The 27692-nt window shown below is 41.1% G+C and overlaps 1 protein-coding gene across 1 annotated transcript in view; it reads right to left on the bottom strand.

Moving 5' to 3' along the window:
• The window catches only part of BRINP1 (BMP/retinoic acid inducible neural specific 1), a 204221-nt gene that overhangs the window by 27133 nt on the left and 149396 nt on the right, over positions 1–27692 (bottom strand). Inside the window, exons 6-7 of the mRNA XM_032164985.2 lie at positions 16572–16808; positions 9624–9846 (exon numbers count right to left, since the gene is read on the bottom strand). Of these exons, the coding sequence (XP_032020876.1) occupies positions 9624–9846; positions 16572–16808 (460 nt within the window). The remainder of the gene's footprint in view (positions 1–9623; positions 9847–16571; positions 16809–27692) is intronic.

A 27692-nucleotide genomic window follows, 5' to 3' on the forward strand; every position in this document is an offset into this window, starting at 1 on the left:
TCGGCGGTGTAGCTATTCTTATTATCCTAACCATACAGATGAAGAAACAGAGGGATCAGGTAAGTTTGGAGACTTTTGGAGGTCACACATCTAATAAATGACAGAGCCGGGACTGTCAGTCTAATAAACTGAAACTGACTTGAGTTCAATAAAATATAAGAAGCCATATCCCTCTGCCCCACTGCAGGAATCTATGGAGATGAAATCCAGAGACAAATAAGTACAGGGTTCACAGAGAAGAATCAAAATCAGTATGAATATTGAGGTTCATCAGAATAGAGATAATGATTATCTTGGTAGCCAGAGTCTTTCTATAGACATCAATTAAACACTGTATGGGGAAGGAAATACGTTAAAAGCTGACATGAGTTCAGAAGCTACGGCCCCAGCATCTGAGCCTGAAGTTGATGCCCCCAAGACATTTTCATCTCAACAATGGATAATTACATTGTGCTTGGCTAAGGCTCGGACTGCTGGGTCAAGGCCATGTGAATTTGAGAAGTAAAAAGAAATCAAAGACCAAGCATCATCAGAAAATGCTAATAATTCTACTGTATGCCCTCAAGTTAAGCTTCCATGGATCTTATTTGCCTCACAATACTCTCATCTTTAAAGAAACCCAGGTGATAGCCAGATACAAGTAAGAAATATCAAATCACACTGACCTTAAACGCCGACTTGATGTTAGGAATTTTATCTCATTTCATTGAATTGAATAGTATCTGTTTTTCTTGTTCTTCTTCTTTTTTTTTTTCTTCAGTAGGGAACATTGCCCAAAGTAATAGACTTAACAAGAAATAACTTTAGGATTTGGATTCAGGTCAGTTGAAGACAATCGCCATTTGCAGTTTCGATTTTACCAAACTGTCTGGACTGTCAGTTTACTGGCCTGAATTTTGGTTACGATCTGTTCACAAATTCCCTGAGTGACCCTGGAAAAGTCGCTTACCTCCCTTTGATCTTAGTTTCTTCATTTGTGAATGAGGAAGATAATCTAAATATATTCAATATATGCAGAAAATACATACACTTTATATACGAACATGGAACTCAATTTGCAGAAGATTATGTCAACATGCCTTTGTGGCATATTCGGAGAAGCAAATAATCTATGTGTCCATTCATTGAACAAGTTTTTTGAATGGCTACTGTGTGACAGGTCATGTGGTAGGAAGTTATAAGAACAAAGTTATGAAGAATATAGAAAAAGATGTATGAGTGTGCTGATAGTCTCATGGGAGAGATAGGCATTAATAAATAGATTTAAAAACAGAAAATGGTAGTTAGGTGCAGTGGCTCAGTTCTGTAGTCCTAGCACTTTGAGAGGCCAAGGAGGGACTATCACTTGAGTCCAGAAGTTTGAGACCAACATGGGCAACATACCGAGGCTCTGGCTATGCAAAAGAATTAGATAAGCTAGCCAGGTATGGTGGTGCACACCTGTAGTTCCAGATTCTTGGGAGGCTGAGGCTGAAGGATCACTTAAGCCCAGGAGTTTGAGACTACAGTGAGCTATGATCATACCACTGCACTTCGGCCTGGGTGACAGGGCAAGACTCTGCCTCAAAACAAAAAAAAAAAAGAAAGAAAAGAAAAAAGATATACTGGTAAACTGGATGGTAAACTGGAACTTGGGTTCAATTAGAAAATTAGAATGATAAGGAAGCATATAAAATAAGTCCTGAAACAGCCTTTCAATACAGGGACCATGTTCTTGAGGAAGGAATCTTTGAGACTGAGATCTGAAGGGCAGGTGGAAACTACCATAGCAAAGAACAAAAGGAAGCACATTCAAGCAGAAGGAGCAGCCCATGTGAATCCTTTGAAGTGAAGGGCTACAGGGAGGGGGTGGAATTAGGCATTTAGTTAACTCAGAGAAAATTAGCAGAACTGTCCTGTCACTGACAGAGCCAAGAAATGGTGTGGAACCCAGCCAAGGGGTGGGTGGGAACCAGATCATGGCAGATCTGTCAGCCACCTCAGGATTTTGTTCTTTCTCCTAAAAGCAGTAAGTAGTAACCAAAAAGTTTTGAACAGGGATGTGACAAGATTGAATTTGAATTCTGATTGCCATGGAACATAGATTGGAAAGTGACTAGAGTAGATTCTGGGAGACTTAGTTAAAAGGCCATTGTAATTTCAGGCAAAAGAAGATTTTAGTTTGAACTACAGGCTACTCATTAAAATTGACTAATTAGCATCATCTGAAAGCAATGCTGCTCAAAGACTCAATTACTGACCTTCTACCAATATTCTTGAATTGAACTATTACTCTCATTCTCTGTAAATGTTATGTCTCTTAGAGTTGAGAAGGACCTCAGAGATAATTGAGACTTGTTGTTTTTGTTTTAGTAAAAAAGAAAGAAAGAAAGAAAAATCACCTTATGTTCTCGAAAGAATTTTAATTCAGAATTTCCACAAAGAAAACCGCTAAACAGCTGCTCTAGTTTAAGGTGAGGTACAATTTTTTCACTACTCAACCTGCACCCCACCTCTGCAAGGCACGATTTCTGTACCCAGTGCTCTCCAGAGTATGAGTTATAGGTATAGTCCAGCCCACACAGGGCAGAATAGGACTTGAACTCAGGTCTCTGGCTTCACTAAACAATGTCTTTTCAGCACACCCAGAGGCTAGATAATGATGGTTGGAGGACCAAGGCACAGTTGTTTGTATCTTTAAATGCCTTCCAGTGGCTGACACGAGATTGGAAGATGAGGTGGTTAGCAAACATTCATGTAATTGCACAGGACCCAGCTAAATTCAGCATTGCCCAAGATGACTTTGTGCTTTTCTTCCTCCCTCCCTTCCTTTCTACCTTATTTCCCTGTCTCTTCTTTTTTTTCTTCCTTTTCTCTCCTGCATCCCTCCCTTCTTCCTTCATCTCCCTTTTGCCACGACAGGCAATTTCCACCACTATGCAATGCAGTTTTTAGTCTTGGCAGGTCATTTAAACACCTCGGATCATCTTGTCTCGGGGATTGGTAGAAGAGCAGAGGAGTAACAAGAAGGGATTCTGGTGGGCTTGAAGCCTGTCTTCTACCTGCTATTTAATCATCAGCAAATCATTTAACATCTCTATGCCTTAATTTCTTTGTTCATAAAGTGGGATAAATTAGTGCTACTTCATAGGGTTGTTACAGTGATTAAATAAGATGAAAGCCATAAGACAGTGGCTGGTGCATGGTAAATGCTTTAGAAGTGTTAACTATTAAATGTTGCCATGATCCTGAACTCAGCCCATTCCCATTCCCATCCTGATGTGTGTGGCTTCAAGTTCATCCCAATTGCATAGCCCCCTTTCTACAGCATTCAGAGTTTACAAGTTTATACACTACCCCTGGTGAGCCCCATAGTGACCCTCTGAGATAGGCAATCAGAAATTATTATACCCATTTTATAAGTGATAAAGCCAAGGCTTAAAAAGTCTCAGTGTACGGTAATAGCTGAGACCAAACTTAAAGTCCATCTTTCCCTTTTTAACTGCACAGTGTAAGGATCTCCTGGTGGCAAGACAAGCCATAGGAATCTTACTGTGGGTCCCTGCCTTCTCTTGATATGACCAGCTGCGGCCTGACACTAGGGCCAGCTCTCCTGCGGGCTAACAGAAATCCATCACAGTATCCTCAGATCCTCAAACATTACCTAATATATAATGATTACACAATAAATATCTGGTCGACCCGTTGCTGGTCCCCATCAACAGGTGTGGTCTGGAATTATCTTGTTGCTGTCCTCTCAACAAGTGCTGGGCCTTGGAATGGAATGAATCTTACTTATGTTCATGCTTCCAAAGCCTGGCACATAGTAAGCTTTCAGGAAATGTATGCTGAGTTGGACTGCACTGAACCAGGCCTCTTCTGGTTACCTACAGGGAATATGTCTTTCTGGGTTTCTGCCTGGGCTTGAGAGTTAATTCAGGGCTCCATGTTCAGGGCCATTTCCTGCATCTCGGCACACTAGAGTCTATATATTTCAATGTTGGTCTACTACCCTCAACCTTGATGAGCAAACCCTGCCTTTGGCTTTACCACACACTAAACCAGGGCGTCCCAAACCCAATGCAGTCACCTATCTGCCACTGCACACTGCTTAGACAACATGGGTTCTTGCTGCTCTGCACAGGGATCTTGACCATCAGTAAAGTCCAACAGTAAAGTCAGCAAAATAAATCTAATCTGCTCCTTTCCTGCCCATGTGACCTTGGATAAATCAATCACATCTGCCTTATCAGTTCCCTAACCCATAAATGATCCAAGAGCATCTATTTCACAGAGATGGCATGAGTATTAGATTAAAAAAAACATGTCACCAATGCTCAATTTCATTGGGTAACAAATTACTGAGTGCTAAGAAATTTATATGCCAACTATCAGTGCTTGGGGGAAAAAAATAAGAACAATATCTAACATGTGTTGAGTGCTAGCCATGTGCTACTCACCATCCTAAGAAATTTATGTAGGTTAAAGTGTTTAATCCTGGAAACAACCTTATAATGTAGGCACTATTATTAGCTCCATTTTACAGATAAGAAAATTGAGGCTCAAAGGTTTCAGTAACTTCCTCCAGACTTACAATGTGACACCCAAACCGGGTGACGAAGTTGGAATTTGAACCAAGGCAGTCTAACTCCAGAATCTTTACACATAGACAGCTCTATTGCTTGTGACTCTAGCTGCTCAGTAAGTAACTGCTATTGCTTCATTATTGTTGTTATTATTAATCTTATGTTCCCTATATCTGATAGTCACCTCTAGCTCCAATTCTACTCAGTTGCTCTTGTACCTCATCTCCAAAATATATGTCCCCCGCCCCCATAATGAACTGCACCTCCCAACACTCACACCCTTGAAGCTAGGTTAGGCTTTTGGCCAACAGAATGCGGTAGAAATAATGTTCTCCGACTTCCAAGGCGAAGCTGTGAAAAAGTCTTACAGCTTTCTTTTGGTCTCAGAACACTCCCTCTGTGAGCCCAGCTGCCATGCTGCAAGAAGTCCAGTCCCTGTGGAGGGGTCCTGTGTGGGCACTCCAGCGACAGCTCCAGCTGAGCCCCCAGCTGACAGCCAGCATCAACTGGCTCTAAGAGTGTGTCATTGTGGAGATGCAGCCCAGTCAAGCCCCCAGATGACTAGAGCCCCAGCCAACTAGAGAGATCCTCAGCTGTACCAAGTCAACATACAGATTCCTAATAGATAATAACATAGTGTTGTTTTGAGCCACTAAATTTTGGGGTGAATTGTTTTACACCAATAGAGAGCCAAAATACTCCTTTTGCCTTCCAGCCAATATTGTTTCTAGCAAGCATTGAAGCCAAGTTTTAATTAGCTATAATTGACCTCTCACTAAATCTAAATCTTAACATTTCTTTGAAGTAACAATAAATTAACATTTATTGACTTTGTGTACATTATTAACCTTTCTGTGCCTCAGTTCCTTTATCTGTAAAATAGGAAGGGTAACAGTATCGCTTCATGAGACTGTAGTGAGGAGGAAATTAGTTAATCTCACATAAGATGCTAAAGAACAGTGCCTGACCTTTAGAATACATATACTAAGTGACAGCTCCTTCCCTCTGTCTCTTACTCTCTCCCTTCCTCCCTTCCTTTTAACTGATCCAGGCACTTTACCAAGGCTATTTAAATTTTAAAATCTTAATCATCATACTTAACCTGAAGGCAAGTGTTATTATCCCCTTTCACAAATGAGGTGCAGGCCTTACATAAAGCTCTGTGTCTGGTAAGTGATGGAGCCAGGATTTGGACCAGTCCATGTGTGGCTAAGGCCCTGTGCTTGTTCCCTCTTTCCCTCTCCCATCTTACCTTAACAATGCCACCTGTTTGTGAGACAAGTAAACATCTCTGTGGCACCTGCTGCAGTAATGGCACCTGCTCAGCACACTCATCTTCCACAGACTTCAGCAAGCAGACACATTGAAACCATGCAATCAGTTCATTTGCAAATACCAGCTTGTGCAGCTAGAGGTGGCCCAAGGTTCCCAGTGTTAGCACCTCTGTCTGACACTGCTCCGTGCCAGAGAGGTGCCCTGCGGTGTGAGAAATGCTCATTAAAGCCTCAGATTCAGATGTCAGGAAGCAGACCACAGACCGGCCAAGGAAGTTCATCTCTCCAGGGAAGGCTTCAGAGGAATTAGCCACAGAGCCTAGTGTCTGTGTGCTCCTCTCAGTACCTAGCATTCAAAACTCCTCAAATTAATATAATCGAGTGACCTGCTAATGGTGGAACGCCAGACATCCTCTCCAGGTGAGAAGAATATTATGATTAGGGCAGGTTTTCTCCTCCTTAGGAGGAGAGATGGCAACACTGTGAGCTCTTTCTTTGAAGGTCCCAGTGATGGTAGAGCACTTTTAGCTATCTACACCTGACGACTTGCAAAAGGAGAGCAGAGACTTATTCAAAGATGCAGACACCTGCACTGAGCATGGTGAAGTGACTTGCCCAAGGACACACAGCTTACTAATGGTAGGACAAATCCAGACTCCTTGACTTTTCCCAGTGTTACTCCTATTACCCAGCTTTGTCCCTCCTTCTTCCCTTGTAATGCCTATCCAGCTACCCTCCTTCTAAAATCCTCTCGAGTCTTCCCTTGAACTAGCATATCTGATGATGCTTGGTGCTCTGGAGATTTCACTCACCTTTAATAAATATGCCTTCCCAATGTCTTTGGGACCTTTGGATCTTACTCTCCATTTTCTGAGATGACAATCACCATAACTGAAAGAGGTTATTTGTTTGAATTCTCATAACGGTCAAACGTTGCCCTCCTCAACCAGATTTGCATCGAGCTTTGTTGCTCCTTGGGATGCACAGCTTCTTCACCTAAAGATCTGATCAAAAGCCACGTCCTATAATATTCTGGGCTGAATTACATACCCCTCCAAACTTATATGTTAAAGTCCTAGCCCCCAGGATCTCAAACTGTGACTGTGTTTGGAGACAGGGTCTTTAAACTGGTAATTAAGTTAACATGAGGCCATTTAGGTCAGCTCTAATCCAATATAACTGGTATCCTCTTAAGACAGGATATTAGGGCAGGGCATGGTGGCTCATACCTATAATCCTAGTACTTTGGGAGGCTGAGGTGGGTGGATCACCTAAGGCCAAGAGTTTGAGACCAGCCTGGCCCATATGGCAAAACCCCGTCTCTACTAAAAATACAAAAATTAGCTGGGTGTGGTGGTGCATACCTGTAATCCCAGCTACTCGCAAGGGGAGGCTGAGCAGGAGAATCGCTTGAACCTGGGAGGCAGAGGTTGCAGTGAGCCAATATCGCGACACTGCACTCCAGCCTGGGTGACAAAGCGAAGACTCCATCTCAAAAAAAAAAAAAAAAAAGAGAGAGAGAGGATATTAGGACACAGATGCACACAGAGGAAAGACTACGTGGAAACACAGGGAGAAAAAAGTAACCATCCACAAGCCAGAAAAAGGGGCCTCAGAAGAAACCAAGCCTGCTGACACCTTGATCTTGGACTTCTGGCCTCCAGAACTATGAGAAAATAAATTTCTATTGTTTAAGCAACTGAGTCCATGGTACTTAGTTATGGCAACCATCATAAACTAATACATTTGGGGTCTGATTGACAAAAGAACCCCTCCCCACTCCTGCGCTACAAGGCATCTTCCACAGCACTGTTCGCTGTGTGCATTTCTGAATTTCCCACAGTGCTCGATGCGGGTCTCATGGCAGATGTGCGATGGATCTAAAAGGAAGCTTCTTCTTCAGAGACTTGCTCGTGGTAGCAGTCTGAGAATCTGTTGTGCTTGACAAGAAAGTGAGTTTGTGACCTTTTCTAGTCCCTGCTTCAGCAGCATTGCAACAAGAAACTGGCAAAAGAAATTCTGTTTGATCCACAAAATAATATAATTATCACAAGCTAGACGCAAAGCAGTGGGCTCAAATTTGGAGGCAATAGGGAAGACAGAGATGAGCTTGAATGTCTGTACAAGTGGGAGGTTTCATAAGCGGGTAAAGGGAGAAATATGCTAAGGAAAGGATTTCAGATTAGTAGGAATCTAGAATAAGAAGCTTTCTGTATTGGCTAGTACAATCAGGAAAGACTTTATGAAGGGAATAGCAGCATTAGCTCTGATGCAAGAAAAATGAGAGAAAAAAGGGTGCGCCCCATCGGGGTAATTAGGTGGATGGACTGTGGTAGAAGACTGCCGTTGTTGTTAAATGTTGAGTGCCAGCAGAACAGACTAGTTAGGAGGATAAGATTTCGATTTATAGATTTATTTAAGTTGGTTCAAAAGTCATCGCGGTTTTTGCCGTTACTGTTAAGTAACGGCAAAAACCGCGATGACTTTTGCATCAACCTAAAATAGCTGGCATCTTATCTCTCCTACATCAGAATTGCTAAGCCTGAGCACCAGTAACTTTTGAAGTCAGATATTTCTTTGTTGTGAGAACTGCCTGTGCAATAATATCCCTAACACTTGTTACGATACTCAAAATTGTCTCGAGATATTTTCAAATGTCCCCTGGGGAAAACATCACCCCCCCCCCCACCCCCTCCAAAGTGAGAACCACTGATTTACACTGTAGCTTTGGAGAAATTACTTGACCTCTCTCAGGTTCCATTTCTGGATTTGTACAACAGGGTAACATATATATAAATATATCACTGACACAGAGTATGCTAGGTGAATGTGAATGGACTTGTTCTTTTTAAGAGTGGATCTCTTTCTTAGAACTAAATTGAAGGTAGAACCCCCAAATATGCAACAAATAAGAGCAGAGCTGCTCTGTCTGAAGCAGGGTGGAGAGAGAGCCCCAACCTGCCCTTTTGCTGTCCTGTGATGCCCTTTTAGAAACCCTGGAGGCACCTCTACAGTAGGGACTACCAGCTGAAAATCAGAAATGCCCCGGAAGAATAGTGTCTGAAAAACCTGGATTCAAGTCCTGGCTCCTTCCTTGTGTGCCCCTGAGAGAGTAGTAAACCCTAATTCTGTGGAGGCATGGGCTCTGTCTTGTCCATCTCTGTATTCTCCACCATCTAGAATACCCAGTATATCCAGGACAGGGCTGGAACTAGGGGAGGCAAGCAAGGTAGCCAGGCACTGAAGGTGACACTCTCTCAGGTGAGGACCCTGCACTCAATGACCCCACAAGTGAGTGTCTCCTGACATTTTGTATTACATTTTGTTATTTGTGTCAGTCACTCCTGGCTCTGCTCAAAGGACCTCATAAATAAGGTGGCGACTGATTAATTAGTTAATCCAGTTTCTTCACCATTAAGATGGGGATGCTAAAATCGGCTTTGCTCAGTAATTTTAAAATTAAATAGGAAATATATTTTAAACAGCCAGGATAATGCCACATAACTATCAGGGCTAGTGTTCCTCTCCTCAATCAGGTGAATCAGACAGAACACAGAGGCTGAAAATTCATGGTACATTCAGGAAACAATGTGGAATCTGAAACAATGTGCAGCCAGTAGGTGGGGACCCAGAGGCAATCCAGAGAATTGTTGGTCTGGACCATGCGAGGTCCTGCTTGCCACCCCACAAACGCACCATCTGCATTGCATTTCACTCTGCAGCAAGATAATGTAGCTAACGCCAGGTAGGTGCCTGCGGAGGTGGAGGTGGTGGCAACACTTACCTCTCTCTAGGCAGCTGGTGGTTGGGATTGTGGCGACAGCGTACACTGAGGCCGAAAAGCTTGCGGGCAGTGCGTTGGATCTTTTGTCTCTGTGCCTCCGTGGCACTCTGCAGGAGCTTGTAGCGGTTCTGCAGGTCCCAGTCATTGCCCCAATGCTGATGGATGCTCCCGATGGTCAGGAAGTGGTTGCTGGGGAGGCGCTTCATAAATGATTTAAACTCATCTAGTGAGAGACAAAGGCCGAGAGAGAAGGGCTAAGCATGATAACACCCATCTAAAGTGGCCTTGAATGCTTAGTCTCAATTTCCAATAAACCAGGCCTGCAAACATAATTTTTTTTCCTGAGGGCCATAGAACATTGCATTAGTCTGTCCTGCCCCTACTAGAAAGGGCAAAAGCTATTATGCTTCCTTATGAAGGGAATCTGCATACTGCATTCTGGCTTAAGACAGGGCTTCCCAAACTTCTGGCATCGGAATACCAACCTTATAGTAATATTCGTATATTATTACATTTACTTAACACGTTATTTGAATCAAATCATTGTTTCTCACTTAAAAATTGAAAACAAGGCTGGGTGCAGTGGCTCACACCTGTAATCCCAGGACTTTGGGAGGCCAAGGCGGGTGGATAACAGGCCAGGAGTTCTATACCAGCCTGGCCAACATGGCGAAACCATCTCTACTAAAAATATAAAAATTAACCGGGCGTAGTGGCAGGTGCCTGTAATCCCAGCTACTCTGGAGGCTGAGGCAGGAGAATCGCTTGAACTTGGGAGGCAGAGGTGCAGTGAGCTGAGATTGCACCACTGCACTCCAGCCTGGGCAACAGAGCAAGACTCCCATTTACAATTGCTTCAAAGAGAATAAAATACCTAGGAATCCAACTTACAAGGGATGTGAAGGACCTCTTCAAGGAGAACTACAAACCACTGCTCAATGAAATAAAAGAGGATACAAACAAATGGAAGAACATTCCATGCTCATGGGTTGGAAGAATCAATATCGTGAAAACGGCCATACTGCCCGAGGTAATTTATAGATTCAATGCCATCCCCATCAAGCTACCAATGACTTTCTTCACAGAATTGGAAAAAACTACTTTAAAGTTCATATGGAACCAAAAAAGCCCGCATCACCAAGTCAATCCTAAGCCAAAAGAACAAAGCTGGAGGCATCACGCTACCTGACTTTAAACTATACTACAAGGCTACAGTAACCAAAACAGCATGGTACTGGTACCACAATAGAGACATAGATCAATGGAACAGAACAGAGCCCTCAGAAATAATGCCGCATATCTACAACTATCTGATCTTTGACAAACCTGACAAAAACAAGAAACGGGGAAAGGATTCCCTATTTAATAAATGGTGCTGGGAAAACTGGCTAGCCATATGTAGAAAGCTGAAACTGGATCCCTTCCTTACACCTTATACAAAAATTAATTCAAGATGGATTAAAGACTTACATGTTAGACCTAAAACCATAAAAACCCTAGAAGAAAACCTAGGCATTACCATTCAGGACATAGGCATGGGCAAGGGCTTCATGTCTAAAACACCAAAAGCAATGGCAACAAAAGCCAAAATTGACAAATGGGATCTAATGAAACTAAAGAGCTTCTGCACAGCAAAAGAAACTACCATCAGAGTGAACAGGCAACCTACAGAATGGGAGAAAATTTTTGCAACCTACTCATCTGACAAAGGGCTAATATCCAGAATCTACAATGAACTCAAACAAATTTACAAGAAAAAAACAAACAACCCCATCAAAAAGTGGGCGAAGGACATGAACAGATACTTCTCAAAAGAAGACATTTATGCAGCCAAAAAACACATGAAAAAATGCTCATCATCACTGGCCATCAGAGAAATGCAAATCAAAACTACAATGAGATACCGTCTCACACCAGTTAGAATGGCAATCATTAAAAAGTCAGGAAACAACAGGTGCTGGAGAGGATGTGGAGAAATAGGAACACTTTTACACTGTTGGTGGGACTGTAAACTAGTTCAACCATTGTGGAAGTCAGTGTGGCGATTCCTCAGGAATCTAGAGCTAGAAATACCATTTGACCCAGCCATCCCATTACTGGGTATATACCCACAGGACTATAAATCATGCTGCTATAAAGACACATGCACACGTATGTTTGTTGTGGCACTATTCACAATAGCAAAGACTTGGAACCAACCCAAATGTCCAACAACGATAGACTGGATTAAGAAAATGTGGCACATATACACCATGGCATACTATGCAGCCATAAAAAATGATGAGTTCATGTCCTTTGTAGGGACATGGATGAAACTGGAAACCATCATTCTCAGTAAACTATCGCAAGGACAAAAAACCAAACACCGCATTTTCTCACTCATAGGTGGGAATTGAACAATGAGAACTCATGGACACAGGAAGGGGAACATCACACTCCGGGGACTGTTGTGGGGTGGGGGGAGGGGGAAGGGACAGCATTAGGAGATATACCTAATGCTAAATGAGTTAATGGGTGCAGCAAAACAACATGGCACATGGATACATATGTAACAAACCTGCACATTGTGCACATGTACCCTAAAACCTAAAGTATAATAATAATAATAATAATAAAAAAGAAATAAAAAAAAGAAAACAAAATGTTTATGTTTATTGAATTCTCCAAAGAAAATCACTATTGCATGCCTTCAGAAGATGGTAGCTGTAAAAATAAATATGATGAAGATAATGTTAATAAATTCTAGTCAGACACTGTTGCCTGCTAAATGATCAAACCTCCATGCCTGCTCTCACGTTGAAATGCAGGAAATTAGCAAGTGTTAGAGAGGTGTTACAGGCATGCTAGCACCAAACTGAAACTTTTTGATGTAATCTGCAGGTTCCACAGAGAACTGAAATGGATCAACTTCCCCACCCAATGATCCAGTGTTGTTTGAAGTCGTATGTGTGTCCCATCTAGCATCATCTCACATGTCAAAAAAACTCCAGCTTAAGAGATGGTGACAAACTCTTGGGCCTCCCGGGTAAAAGTTTCTGCCTCAGTTTGGGATGCTCAGTTTCAGAGTGTCAACTTGGCACATCCATAGAAATTATCTAGTTCAGCTTTTTTGTTCTATGAATAGGAAAACCGAAGCCCAAAATGGGAAGATGATTTCTTAAAGGTAATGGGGCTGATAAATGACAAGATCCAGGTCTGTGTCCTGAGTTTTTGTTTTCCAGTCTAATAATCCAATCTGTTGTAATTCTAATCCCTATCACCCCATCCCTGGAAAATTAAAAATATCAAGGGGTTGATCATTTTGTAGGAAAAAAAGCCCAATGGTTGGATTTATATAAATATTATAAATCTTCAGACTAACACTTTCACTTCATGTTATAAAACCTCCAAGGACATTTTAGGTATACTATGCATTTATGCTTTCATTTTATTTTTAAAAATGCTTACATAGCTCTTGACAGGCACCAGGCACAGTCCTAATCACCTAACATATATAACCATATTTTATAGCAAACCTATGAGGTAGGTATTTTAGAGCCCCCATTTTAAAGAAAATAGGGCACAGAGAAGTTCCCCAAGGTCAAATGGCCAGTAGATAGGAGAATTAAGACTTGAGTCTGGCTCCAAATCCTCTGTTCTTACTTAGTATATTATATTTCCTCTCGACACATAAAAAGGGCAATCCCGAGGCTCAGTACATTAGGAGAAAACAGTAAATAAAAGGTGAAAAAAAATAGAAGTCTCTGACTCCTAGAAAAACCTCAGGCACTTCATTATAGACAGACAGGCAAGAGTTGGAGTCACATCTTAAGTGCTGAACAGCTGTTTATTCTCTCAAGGCCTCAGTTTCCCCATCTGCTAACAGGAATGATAGTATCTAATCCAAATGCTGACAGTGACATAGTGGCATAGGACTGTATCTACCTAACTAGTTCCTGAGACACAGAAAGTACTCGGTTGATGGTAGCATAAGATTGACAGGATGATGCAATACTCTACACTGATTGATTGACTCAGTGAGCTGGCTGAAGGCAGGAGACGGGCCCTGATGACTCTGTTCTGTTTGGGACAGCTGGACTCTCCTCCCATGGAAAACATAAAGCTTGTCTTGCAGAGGGCTCTGTGGATGTCAAAGGGGAACGCAGGCCTTCCAATGAACCCAAATTTGGGTCCGATAAGAAAATAGAATTTAAGAGTTAAATACATTAACTTTATTTATTTATTTATTTATTTATTTATTTATTTTTTGAGACAGAGTTCCACTCTTATTGCCCAGGCTGGAGTGCAATGGTGCTATCTCAGCTCACCGCAACCTCCACCTCCGGGGTTCAAGCGATTCTCCTGCCTCAGCCTCCCGAGTAGCTGGGATTACAGGCTTGTATTTTTAGTAGAGACAGGGTTTCATCATATTGGTCAGGCTGGTCTCGAACTCCTGACCTCAGGTGATCCACCCTTCTTGGCCTCCCAAAGTGCTGGGATTACAGGCATGAGCCACTGCACCTGGCCAACTTTCTTGAATAAAAGTAGAAGTACTACAACGAATCCCCCAGCAAGGAGATGTAGACTGCCATTTGTGTATAGAAACTAGGTCCTATTTGGCCACCCACACTCCGGAGCCATCAAGGAACCAATGCCTTTTACTTTGGGCTGGTCATTAATCTCTCCAAATCACCTGGGCTGAGTAGCGAAGGCTAAGGGCTAAAAATGGACCAAAGGAAAACTCATACGCACAAGGCTCTGATGCACATACAGATGAATGGATTTGTCTTAAAGGGTAAAACCATTTCAAATGGAGAAGCACAGGAAATCTAGAGGGAGTGTATGCCTTTTTGGGAGAAAGTGTGACATAAATCATTTTCTTGGCCTGTTCAGCTTATTCAGCAGCATCTCAGTTTTCTGCGTTTCCTCACCCACCCACTTAAAGTGGTTTCTTTTCCTTGGGAATAAGGATTGTATGCTAAAGAGTCTTACTCCTTGTGCATATAGCCTAAATTCCCTCTGTTTTTTTTGTTTGTTCGGTTTTTGTTTGTTGTAGTAATCAGCGAAATCTTTTTGCAAAAGCATTTTATCAAATGCTTCCTTTGTTTGGGGCCAAATAATCATCACAGTACATTTCCATCATGAACTTTTCTCTTTTATGGGCTCCCAGGATTTTCAGTGGACTAATGGGTGTCGTTATAAGGCACCCACAGCTCCATTTGAGCTGAACAGCACTGTAGGAGCAGGATCCCTGATGCATTCTGGGCTCCCAGAGCTGGGTTAGGGCTTAGAGTTCACGGAAACCAGTTATTTTCAAATGCTATTCCGTAGAACTCTGCTTTTATCTGTGGTACACAGTGGCTCCTAGGTAAGATTTTGCTTGATCAAATAATTTCTTGTCTAAAGACTTGAATAAATTCAAATATTAAAAACACAAACATGTCTTCTCATTTATCAGATGAAGGAACCTCCGGCCCGGGGGACAAAGTAAAATTAAGCTACCATATCTGCTGTGAGCACTAGATTTGGAATCAGGAATTCCATTACCAATCCTGCCATTTACTAACTGTTCAACCCTAGGGAAAACACTGGGTCTTGAAGGAGGATTATGGAGGAGGTGTTCCCTTCTCTGTGATTCAGAAATGTTACTACTCCCTTTAAGGTGGCTATTATAAAAGATTTCAGAAATATAATGTTGTTGTAAAGACAGTAACGCTCTATGCATGAGTCCATTTATTTAACAGGTACTTGAGCACATATTATAGGTTAAGCACCTGCTTGGAATCTCTTCTTGGAAGTCTCAAGGATTCTCAAGCTTATCCTATAGAAAAGCGAGCATGTGAGCACTTCTTTCCAAATCTTCTTTCCAAATCTTTCAGGGTGTTCTAGCTCAATGAAAGATATCAACATCTATCGAGTTGTCTAACATGTCTATCTAAAGGAGGTTTATGAATATCACCTCAATATCCCTTGTCTCTTCAAGTCTTATAGACAATCTAACATCAAGCTCTGCCATTTTTTCCTTCTAAATATCTTGGCATATCTGCACGTTTCCTGTTTTTACAACTTGTACCATCTCCTTAACCCACATCATGGTCATCTCTCTCCTAGGCCCTTTGTGCCTCCCATGGGTCTACCTGCAATCACCGTCTCATATCTGCACCATAGTCAGATCCTTCCATTTCTGCTCTTTTTTTAAGGTAGACTTCCTTGACTACACTGACCCCCAACTCTACATTGTTTGTTCACAGCAGCTCCTCCCTCTTTACAGATGTATCCTTGACATTTTCTAATCATTGGCATGGTTACATAATTAATGCCTGGCTTTCCAACAAACTCAAATGTCCACGAGGCAGAGATCCTACTTCGGACTTCATCCACTTTAGGAGCTTGGGTGACTGTCTTTCCTCCCCTGAAACTCATTTTTCTGAACTATGAAAGGCAGAAAATAACTAAGTTATCAGAAAAGTGACTTTGAGCTTTGATAGTCTGTAGATTCTTAGGATATCTATATCTCTATGTATATGCACATATAAATACACACGTAGAGATATGTTTATCTATTTATAGAGATGGACAGAAGTGTGTGGGTACACACAAACATATATACACACACACACAAATATCCACACAGAAGTACACAGCCCAAGGAATCAATACAACTACCTCTGACTCTTCCCTCTCCAGAGGCTTCCTATGCAGATTTATTCTTTCTGTCTTCTGGGTACAACAGAAACAATACATCATATGACCACAAACTGGATTATACTATTCATTAATTTTATTCAGTTGAGATTTATTGAGTGCCTGCTCTGTGACAGCTATTATACTTGCATCTGGACCCTCCAAAGTGAAAGGGTCAGGGTCACTGAACTTTCCCTCTCAGCAGTCCTAATTGCAGTTAGATTAGCTCCCTTTCAGACTTGGCTGAAGGCCACTCATGCAGTGGCACTGAGTGAGATTTCCTACCTGAATTCTCCAGGTCCTTATAAGCTTCGGCCCAAGACTTGGCCATGTTGGCCAGAGTGTACTCCATGATCTGGATGTCTGTGATGGGGCAGTTGCACTGTGGAAACTCCTCGGCACATTGGCATCGACACTGGCTGTTCTGGCACAGGTACTCCCCCTCCCCATTGCACATGATATAGCTCAAGGCCGACTGGACAAACTTCTCTTGCAGATACTGAGGAAAGATTATCTGAAGACCTGTGTGAGAACAGCAAGAAGGGAAAACAGAAAGGTTAAAAAAAGGTGTTTCATTAACAGTTTCCAAAGGTGATACATAGGAATCTGAAGCTGCTACATTTCTCCCTGTGTATTGGAACGAATATATTTCTGGGCCAACCTAGATCCAGACAGGGTATTATTGGTGAGGCTTCCAGTTGCATCACTTTTGCTTAAACTTCTCAGGTCATGACTTTGGCCATCTCTGAAAGGCATACTCTATTCTGTTATAGTAGGTCTGAGGCTAGAGCCACATATGGCATATACCTTTTCCCTTTGTGGAGAAAACTCTTATTGAAAATATAACATTATTGTTTATTATTCTTTATTTCCTAAATTGCTTTCCTTAAGTATTTATAAACCCTATTTATGAAACACAAGTCCTGAGCTAGGCACTAGGCCTATAGAGATAAAAAAAAAAAAAAAAGACACAATCCTTGCCCTTGGGGAGTTTACAATATAATTAGCAGGCATAGACACGGACACACATCATCATAACATGGCTTTATAGACCTATGGCAGAGAGAGCCATATGAGGCAACTGAACAGCAGAAGACTGCAAATAACATTGTTTAGATAGCAGGGAAACCTTCACAGAGGAGACAGAATTGGGGCTGGTTGAAAAGCAAGTAAGAGATCACTAGGTTAGAAGAAGAACAGGAAGGACATTCTTAAAAGAGGAAAGGCATCATGTGTCTGAAAATTCCTAGTGAATAAAGGAACTTGGACGAATGGAGGTGCTCATGTTGTAGAAAATAGCTGTAGAGAGGGACAGAGGCCAGTGTGCAAAGGGCTTTATTATATGCTAGGGAATTTGGACATTATTCTGTGGATCATAGGTACACATTGGTAGTTTTGAAGGGTACGAGTAACATAATTAGAGTGATATAATTTAATAGGACCACTGTAACATAAAAACTAACACATCACTAGACACAAGCATCACTAGATAATTAATTTTCTCTTCTTTGCTCTAACAGTGAGGAAGCCGTGGTCTACCAATAGGAAGTGACCAGCCCATGGTTACAGGATGAGCACTCTGGATTACATCTCATGATCTTCTCTTTATACTTGAATATTCAAAGTCTTAATACAGAGAGCCAACGATAGAGAAGGATTTATTTGGGCATGAGCACTACTCTGGTACCTATGAAAAGTCAGCAGAGTAGTCTATTGTCTATGGTGCCCAGAGAGAAGGATAGATCTGGGCTAACTTAATTCATTAGGGTACTTTTGCTTAGGACATTTCTCTCCACCTCATTTGGAGCTGCAAACAGTTTTAGCTTCCAATATGAGATAATGGTTCTACTACTCACTGCGTAAAAGAGAACTGTATTCTTATTTGGATTATGTTTTTCTCATTTATGCTTCAGGGACACTCCTTAATCCAACTCATCGGGGATTTGCTGAACAAGGTCAGCATTTCTTCCATTTTCTATTCACAGTTGTTTCTAGATTTTTATCTTTTTTCCATTTTCTTCAGGTTTTATATATACTTAAATAAGCCCCATCCTTTCAACCTGTCTTCACATGGCAGCTAAAGGAGAATATTTTCAGAGAGACATTGTGGGAAAGAAGATGATTCCTCCAGCATGCCTTATGGCAGGAAACTACACGCTGTAGTCAAAAACCTGGGCAGGGCTGCACTGGCTCCTCTTCTTACTACCTAAGTCATCTCTCAAGCAAAATATTCAGCCTCCTGTTAGGTTCTACTTACTATCTTTGTACAAGGATTATCGAGAGGACTACATGAAAGAATGCCTGCAAATTATCTGGAAAAGCTCCTGGCACATAGCAAGCAAATAATAAATGTTGTCTATTCTTATTTTTGATATGATGATGATGACGATATTGATGATGATGCCACTCATCTGATTAAAGTGGTTAAAGGTTTAACAGAATCTTCAGGATTAATGAAAGAAAAACAGGTGTGGGTGTATAATCAAAAGGCAGTCTTCACATATTTGCAGAGCTTTGATAAGCAGGAGGGTTTAGAATTCTGTGCCTGTTGAACCAGCATTGGTGACAGGGCTGTTGAGAAAGGTGTATATGTCAACATGCACGGAAGGGATTCTAGCAGATTAAGCTATACAGTTGAACAATGGGCTGCTGTGAGACTGAGTGAGCTCCACATTGATGAGCAATGAGTCTGTATGGGTTTGAGTGACTGTTTGGGAGGGCTACTGTACAAGGGCATAACACACATACCAAAACGTGAGGTAAAACAAATCAAGAATAAAGTCCCTTCTGAACTGAGTCTACAATTCTTTCAGAGTGTGCAATTCTTTCCGAGTCTACAATTCTTTTAGTCATTTTATCTATATCACCATTTTCTCTTCTAGAGCCAAATTTATTTTTAGCTGATCCCAATCCCCCATAGGCAACCGGGTGTATGGATCGGGGTTAAGTTTCTGTTGCTTAAAGGAACTCTACAGACTATATTCTCAGTTCTATTTTTCTAGCTTGCTCATCATTTTCTTTCTCCCTTCTGTAGGGGATAAAATATTCTATTCTTGGTCCCAGCCCAAAAGGAATTTGGGGAGAGCATTTATAGAAAATTGCGTCAAATCATTTTTCCATTTGGCAAGGATACAAAAGGCAGTATTACCTACCCCATTTAATGCAACTGAAAACAGATGAAGTTTGGGGTTGGGGGTTTTCTGGGAGCAGCTAAAATACAAAACTGGCTGCTCTTTAAAAATGGAAACTCAGAACATGCCGAGCTGTCTTGGAGGCAGAATCTCCTGGGCAATTTCGAAAGAGAATAATGAAGACATAGCAATTAAAAAGCACTTTTCTGCAAAATGTCATTACTGTTTAAAGTTACATAACCATTTCTACGGCAGCGGAGGTTCACATGGCAGTCACAGCCAGAGTCGTCTCCTGATGGCCTGTGTCCAACAAAGAGGCCCAGTGCTGACCTCCTACTTGGGCGCCTGAATCCTGCCTGCTTCAATGGGAACCATAAATAATTTGGAGGGGGATTTGGCTTGTGAAACCACTGTTTGAAAGATATACAGCTGCTGGCTGGGGTGAAATATTCTGTCCCCACAGTTCCCAAAGACACAACACACAGACACACACACACACACACACACACACACACACACACACACAGAGAGAGAGAGAGAGAGAGAGAGAGAGAAAAGAAAACTGAGAAAATGAGAGAGAAAAGGGCTACTGTTATTGCCAAGCATATAAATTTTGCCTTAGAAAACCCAGGCAGGCAATAGTTGAGAGTTTTATTTGAACATCAACTCACCCACTCTGAACATATGGAATATTTTTCTCCCAATCTTTTTATATATTAAAAAAAATCTTGTTATAATTTAAAATGGAATGTTTCACTGTTCTGCAGAGCGTGTGGGCAATGTATATGTGGGAACACCCAAGATGTCTTCCTTCTCTTTTCCTGATTTGTGCCTCATTCTTTTTCCTTTCAATTCACCTTTGACAGGTGCATCTCACAATATGTTTTGTAGTTTGTATACAGTCTTTGTGTGCTGAGATCTTATTTCTCTTTCTCTGTGTCACGTGATGGGTTATCTCCATTTCCTCGCCTCCCTCCTTCCTCTTATCTCCTAATATTCTCTTCTGTACTCAGAATACATCATAAAAACCCTGCCTTTTTTTCAGTACCTGCAATACACACATCAATATTGTTCCTCCCATAATCTTTGCACTTGCGTTTCCCTGTGCAACGAATATTCTCTCCTCAGATTTCTGCTTGATCCCTTGTCCTGCAATCTAGACCCTCCCAGACCCAGGTTAAAAGGCATCTTCAAGTTTTTTCATAGGATTAATTCCTGGCTGAAATTATCTTTTGAATTTGTTTTATTTTTAATATTTTTTCTATCATCCCCATTAGAGAGTAGGCTCTAGGGAAGAAGGGACCTGTCTGCCCTCTAAGGGCCCCCAGAGTATAAACTAAGGTCAAGCCCAGTGTAGGCTCCAGGCACTCATTTGTTGATCAAATAAATGGTTTTTTTTTTGAGACCGAGTCTTACTGTCACCAGGCTGGAGTGCAGTGGCACAATCTCGGGTCACTGCAACCTCCGCCTCCCGGGTTCAAGCAATTCTCCTGCCTCAGCCTCCCGAGTAGGGTTTCAACATGTTGGTCCGGATGGTTTTGAGCTCTTGACCTCATGATCCACTTGCCTCGGCCTCCCAAAGTGCTGGGATTACAGGCATGAGCCACTGCGCTCTGCCAATCAAAGGAACTTTGAACTTTAAACGCTTCCTTCTCTGAGATGAGAAGAAAGGTGTCTCACGAGGCTTCTGGGGTGTTAGAATTTAAAAATCAGATGACCTGGCCAAAGTCTCACAACTAAGGTAACAGAATCAGGACTCCAATCTAGGAATTCAACTTGAGTTCTGACACTCAAGGGTGACCTGGCTTACAACCCCTGTGGTGGCTCCAGCACAGTGTGACCTCTGGAAAAGTTTTATACCCCTAGAAACTCAGGGATTTTTTTTTTTTTTGCCTATGAGGTTGAAACCCCAATCTCCTTGTATACTAACGAACAGAGAAAAGGCATAAACCTAAGCCACAACTCGGCTGCCATGGACTGAATGTTTGTACTCCCCATCCCCCGCATACACACATTCATATGCTGAAACCCTCACTTGCAATGCCATGGTATAAGGAGCCGGAAACTTAGGAAAGTCATTAGGTTTAGATGAGGTCATGTGGGTGGTGCCCTTGTGATGGGACTAAGTGCCCTTATAAGAAGAGGAAGAGATGGGAGAAGAGACAGCTTGTAGCTGTCTACAAGCCAGGAAGCAGTCCCTCCCTCACCAGACACCATATCTGCTGGTACTTGATCTTAGACTTCCCAGCATCCAGACCTGTGACAAATAATTTTCTTTTGTGTAAGCCACCCAGTCTGTGAAATTTTGTTACAGCAGCCTGAGCAGACCAAGACACTGTCATAATTAAGTGTTCAACACATGTTAGGTTGCCCTCCATTTAACCAGATATCAGATCACATTCATTACCTGGACCAAACTTGAACCCATCTTGAAAAATCCTCCTTGAATAGCACCATTCGAGCCAGTATGAAACATGCCAAGAATGCATTTTCTCATATCAGCATTAAAATAATTATTACTCGTCTTTTTTAATCACTCCATCGTTTTTCTTCTATGAAAATTCTATGAATTTTCCTTCCTTCCTTCCTTCCTTCCTTCCTTCCTTCCTTCCTTCCTTCCTTCCTTCCTTCCTTCCCCGTTTTCTTCCCTCCTTCCTTCTTCCCAATTTTCTTTCCTTCCTTTCTTCCCATCTTTCTGCTTCCCTTCTTTCACACACATTCCTGTAGCCCCACTATGTGCCAGGCAGCTGTGCTGTGGATACTAGGGTGAATGAGGCAGACAACTCCCTCTTGTTGTAGGTCTTACTGTTTAGTTTGAGAGAATGAGAGAGAAAGAGAGACAGACAGGGAGAGAGAGAGAGATGTAAACTAGCTGCTTGGATGCAATAAAACCAGTATTCTATGAGAAGTACAAGTTTTTCAGGGAACATAGGGAAAGAACAACGAGCTCAGCATGGAATGGATTAGGGGTGTTAAAAGCACTCTCCACTCTCCTAGGGGGTAGCAAGCATTTAAGCTGAGACCTAATGGATACGTGGGCACTAGGGGATGAAGGATCCACAGAAAGAGTAGTCCAGACAGCGGGAAGAGCATGGAAAAGGCCATGGGCATAGAACTCCTTCCAGCTGAGAATCAACTTGGCCCTCACATTTCTTTCTGACTAAGGTTTGTCTTCTTTTGTTTGTTTGCTTACAAGTTCCCTAGAAAAGAAGAGAAAGAGTTCTTGCACACGAGACATCAAAATTCTGAAGGGAAGGGTGACACACAGCAGAAATCTGTGAGTTCCTTAGAGGAAATAGCATTTCTTATAGTACAAGAAAGATCTTTATTCATTACAAGAAGGGATTCTGAGACTCAGGAAAAAAATGGGGCTCACTGTGTTGTTGAGTTTCAACCATTGGGAGTACTCAAGTAACAGAAGAACTTTAGGGGACCCTCAGGTTGGATCTCTGGAGACCTTCAACAACATTGATGATATTGCTAGCAGGCACTTGGATCAACTGACCATGGTCTGTGAAGCTGGGGAAAGAAGAATATCTGGAAAAGGTATCTGGAAAAGAAGATCCAATCAACAGGAGCTGAAGGTGAACCTAAGACCTGAAGATTATAGCCCAGTCTTCATCGCTGACTTTGATTCTGCTCTTTTGCTGACAGGAACTCAGCCTCTTTCTCCTTTTAACAAGTAGTACATTAGGAATTGTTGGAGGAAATAAAGAAGAGGTTTAATGCATGCTTCTTACCTCCTAAAGAAAGAGAGAGGTTACTCAGATATTGAAAACTAAAGCAAAAAAAAATTCAAGAACAGGAAAGAAAGTCCTTGATTGATGATTAAAACATTAAAAGTAGTATTGTGTCTGGCACATAGTAGGTTTTTATAAATGTATTTCAAATATTGAATAAGTCAGTGATCTATTATGAAGATGCAAGAAAATAGGCCTGGAAATAATGAATATGGAAGACTTTGTAATGGCTGTGGGATGTGGGTTGAATCTTGAAACATGAGCATGGTCTGAATAGATAAAGAAAGTGAACTCAGTATGCCATAGCAGAGGGCATAATTTGGGTCAATCTAAGCCGAAATTCTTATTCAAGGCAAAGACCATGCATTATCATAGGTTGTTTTTGGTAAGCTTTATTTTATTTTATTCTATATCCTAATTACCTAATACAGTGGTATTTTTGATGGATTTGCTCTTTTCTGACCTATTTCATTAGATATTAAATACACGATTTCTTATAGTGCTAAGGGAAGAAGGAAAAAACACAGGTTCTATTTTAGTTGAATATAAATATTTTTCTATCCTGTTCTTGTATCAGAATGTGCCCCCTGTAGATATCTCTGAGCTTTATAGGAGCCCCAGCTGTTGTCTTGTACCACTAAGTTCTGCTTGTCAAATTCTGTCCATTTCTGAAATGCACAAGGTGAGGAGAACAACAACAAGGACTGTACCTTTTGCAAAAAGTCAGCCTGATCCCCTTCCTTGTGAAAGCCCAGGGATTTCAGACTGGCAGATAAAGGACTTTATGGCTCCAACAGCCATGCTGAACTCCAGTGTAATGAAGGCATGCAGGTCAATTACCCATCTGTTTGTGTTTCTATTGCTGTGAATTACAGTATCCATTGCTGACAGCTCATTGGAGTGGAATGAAAATAAGACAATAATTCACCGGGTGAAACTGTGCAGAAAGGGCGAAAAGGCTATGAGCTCATTCAGAAGTTCAGCCCTGTCTCCGTGATGGGTCATTTACACTCTGGAAAATGAAGAAAGGCAGCTACCTGGGGGTTGGTAAGTGGGTTCCTACTTCCTTGATATAAGAATCAGGAAATGCCCCCTCCTGGTTAGAGTAATCTTTTGTGTTTGTAAATAAAATCATCTGCTCTGCAGGATCTTAAGAAGATTTGGAATCCTTAGGTGAAAGACACAGGTATATGGAATTCAGCACAATAAAATCACCTTTTCAGCAATCAGATGTTTCAAGGGATGAAGCAGGTTGCTTTGGTAGCAGAGGACTCCCCAACACTGGAAGTGTGGAAGCAGGGTTTGAAAGGTGACAGGACGCAAACAAATCTTGGTTCCATCAAATATTCAGATGGCAGGTGGTAGGGTGGGTTATCATTGACCCACATTCAGTGCTCCTTCTTATAATGTCCCCTCTTAGAGATAACCACAAATCCCCACTCTCCAAACTTAAACAAGTTCACATGACATGTTTTGGCCAATGAAATATGGGTGTGAGGGATGTGTGTCTTTTCCAAACAAAGCTATAGAACAGCATATGAGCTCATCAATCTCTCTTTTTACGAGTCCAACAATGTTCCAGATAGGGGCCATCGGAGGAGTAGAATCACAGTAGAACTGTGACCACCATGTAGCATAAGGAAGAAATAAGCATTCACTTTGGCAAATCACTGAGATTCAGGACTTGTTTGCTAGCACCACATAACCTAGCTTATACTAACAGATACAGGAGTTGACAAACTATAGCCAAATTGACCGGCAGTCTATTTTTACAAACAAATTTTACTGGAACACAGCCATGCAGATAAAAGAGTTGAGTAGTTGCTACAGAGAACATGGGGCCCACAAAGCCTAAAATATTAATTATCTGGTTGCTACCAGAAAAGGTTTGCCAACTCTTCTACTAGATGACCATCAAGATTTTTTCCAACCTGACTTTTCTATGATTCTGCTCTGTGCTGTTGTTTATTCATTTGTCAAGCAAAGATCAATAAGGCATCTATCATGTGCAGACACTGTTCTAGGTTCTAGGGAAAAGACAAGGAACCAGGAAAGGCAAGGACACAATCCTTGCTGTCATGGAACCTACCTTGTAGCGAGGGAGATAAGACAACAAATAAATAAATAAAAATAGAAAGGATTTATACTGATTAGAGGTGTTGGGCCAGCAGGACTTCTAAATGAGAATTTTAACTTCAAAAAAAGATAATATAGTTTAATTTATGAAATCACCAAGGATAAGGAGGCCAGCATACTTTTTTTTTTCAATTTCATAAAATTTCAACATGAACATGTTCTTGAAGCTTTAAGAAGAGGTTGGTTCAATTTCAATATAAGCTTCTTCAGAGAAATCATGATACAAACCAAATTTGGTACCTGTAAGAGTCTGTGCTACCTGATCCCTGGATCAGCTGATGTCTTCAAATTATTCTCTTACCCATCTCCCTTCTTTTTCTTGTTATATCCTGCCATACCATTATCTCTGTTCTCCAAGCATGCCAAGTTTTCTCCTGTTCACATTTTGCCTTCAGCTCTCACTAACTGTTTGACCTTGAAGAAGCTAAGAGGCTTAACTTCTCTGATCCCCAGTTTTCTTATCAAAGCTTCTTTCATAAAGCTAGTGTAAAAATTAAATGAGCTATTTTATATCTTGATTGTGGTGGGAGTTACATAACTGAATATGCTTGTCAAATTCATAGAAGAGTCCACCTCAAAAGGGTATATTTGGCTGTATGTAAATTATATATCAATGAACCTGAAAATAAAATCACATAAATAGCACATGTGGAGCTCTTAGTACAGGGTAGTTGTTTAAGTGACAGGATTTTCTGACCTTGTCCTGTTTTCTATTGCTTTCTCCAGAAGTCTTATGTGGTCTCAGGTAGTCTCTCTGCTGGCAACCAAAAGCACCTTGCACATATTTCAAATCCCAATGGGACACTTACAGTATCATATGCGTGCTCATGTTCATGTCTCTCCTACTCTATAAGCTTCTTGAATGCCAAACACAGCTCATTCATCTACCATTTCCCTGTCATCTAGCACACTATTGAGTACCCAGAGTACGTGTTTGAATGAAGGCAAATTTAGACAGAATGTGTTTCAGAGAGGACTGTGGTTCTGTCTTCTATGTTTAGCATGCCCCATCTCTACAGCCATCCCTCATTAGCAAAACCTGTATCTTCTTTCACAATATTACAGCTTGAGACCCAAGGCTTTTTAAATTTCATCTCAGTAGTTACAGACAAGTGCTCAGAAAGATCTGAGTAAAAAAATACATAGACACAAAAATATTCTTAAGAGAACAATGGTGCTAAAAGACTTGGCCACTAACTTCAGCACATAATTTGTTATGGATCCACTGCTATAGATTATGATTCTTGAGGATAATAACTTTATCTCTTTTTTTTTGCATTCTTTCCAAGGTAACAAGCCCAGTGCTAGATCATAGTAGGTATGCAAAAATAAAAGTACTCAATTGAATATCTCTTAAGAAAGTCCTTTCATTTAGCACTTTATTGAGCCAGTTCTATACTGGATGCTAGAGATACAAAAAGTGAATATGACATGGTTTATGGCCTCATGGGGCTCTAGTTGGGCGCTACAGAAAGATTTATAAATGTAAAATGACAATAAAATATATATATATATATATGCACGAGTTTGCATAGGAACAAAAAAGAAGACCTCTCTAACTTTTATAAGAGTAGAGGAGTTTGGGAAAGTCATTTTGTACAGGATTGAACCTGAATAGTATACATGGTCCAGCATTTGCCAAGTTGTATGCCACAGAATCACAAATCTGCAAATATGCCCAAACCCAAATACATTCAGAAAACTCTGTACTTAATTCATCTCTTTAGACTCATAATACATATTAGCACAGTCAAGGCACTGAGAAGTCCTGCAGTAAATAAATGTGGTTTATGTTATTTAATCCAGCGTTTTAATATTAGGGTGCTTTTGCTAAATTACTGTGTGGTAACAAATAACCTCAAAATCTCAGTGGCTTATAACCACAAAGGTTGATTTGTTGCTCATATTTTGTGTCAGCTGTGCTTTGGCTCTGCTCCAGATGTCTTCTTCATTTCAGATGTAGGCTAAAAGTGCAGCCTTTTTTCAGGAATATGCCATTCTCATGATAAAGGGAAAAGAGCAAAAGCCATGCCAGACAATGTCTCCTAAAGTGTCTTGCGCAAATGTGTCATGTACCATGTCTCTCACATTCCATTGTCCAAAGCAAATCACATGGACAAGGCCAATGTCACTAAAATGGAAAGTCACAGAGCCTCCCACAGTGCAGTGCTGCCAGTCATATGGAAATGCACTGTATGTACATAATCCTCTTAGAGGAAATGAACAATAATGTAATAATGAAATCTGCCACAAAATACACTTATTTTAACACCAAATCTTTTTTTAATTTAATTACCTTATGATTCAGCAATTTTACTCTTAAGTATATATTCAAAAGAACTGTAGACAAGCATTCAAATGAAAACTTGTAAATGAATGTTCACAGCAGCACTATTCAT

This window comes from Hylobates moloch, unplaced genomic scaffold, assembly GCF_009828535.3.
Source record: "Hylobates moloch isolate HMO894 unplaced genomic scaffold, HMol_V3 SCAFFOLD_10, whole genome shotgun sequence".
NCBI lineage: Eukaryota > Metazoa > Chordata > Mammalia > Primates > Hylobatidae > Hylobates > Hylobates moloch.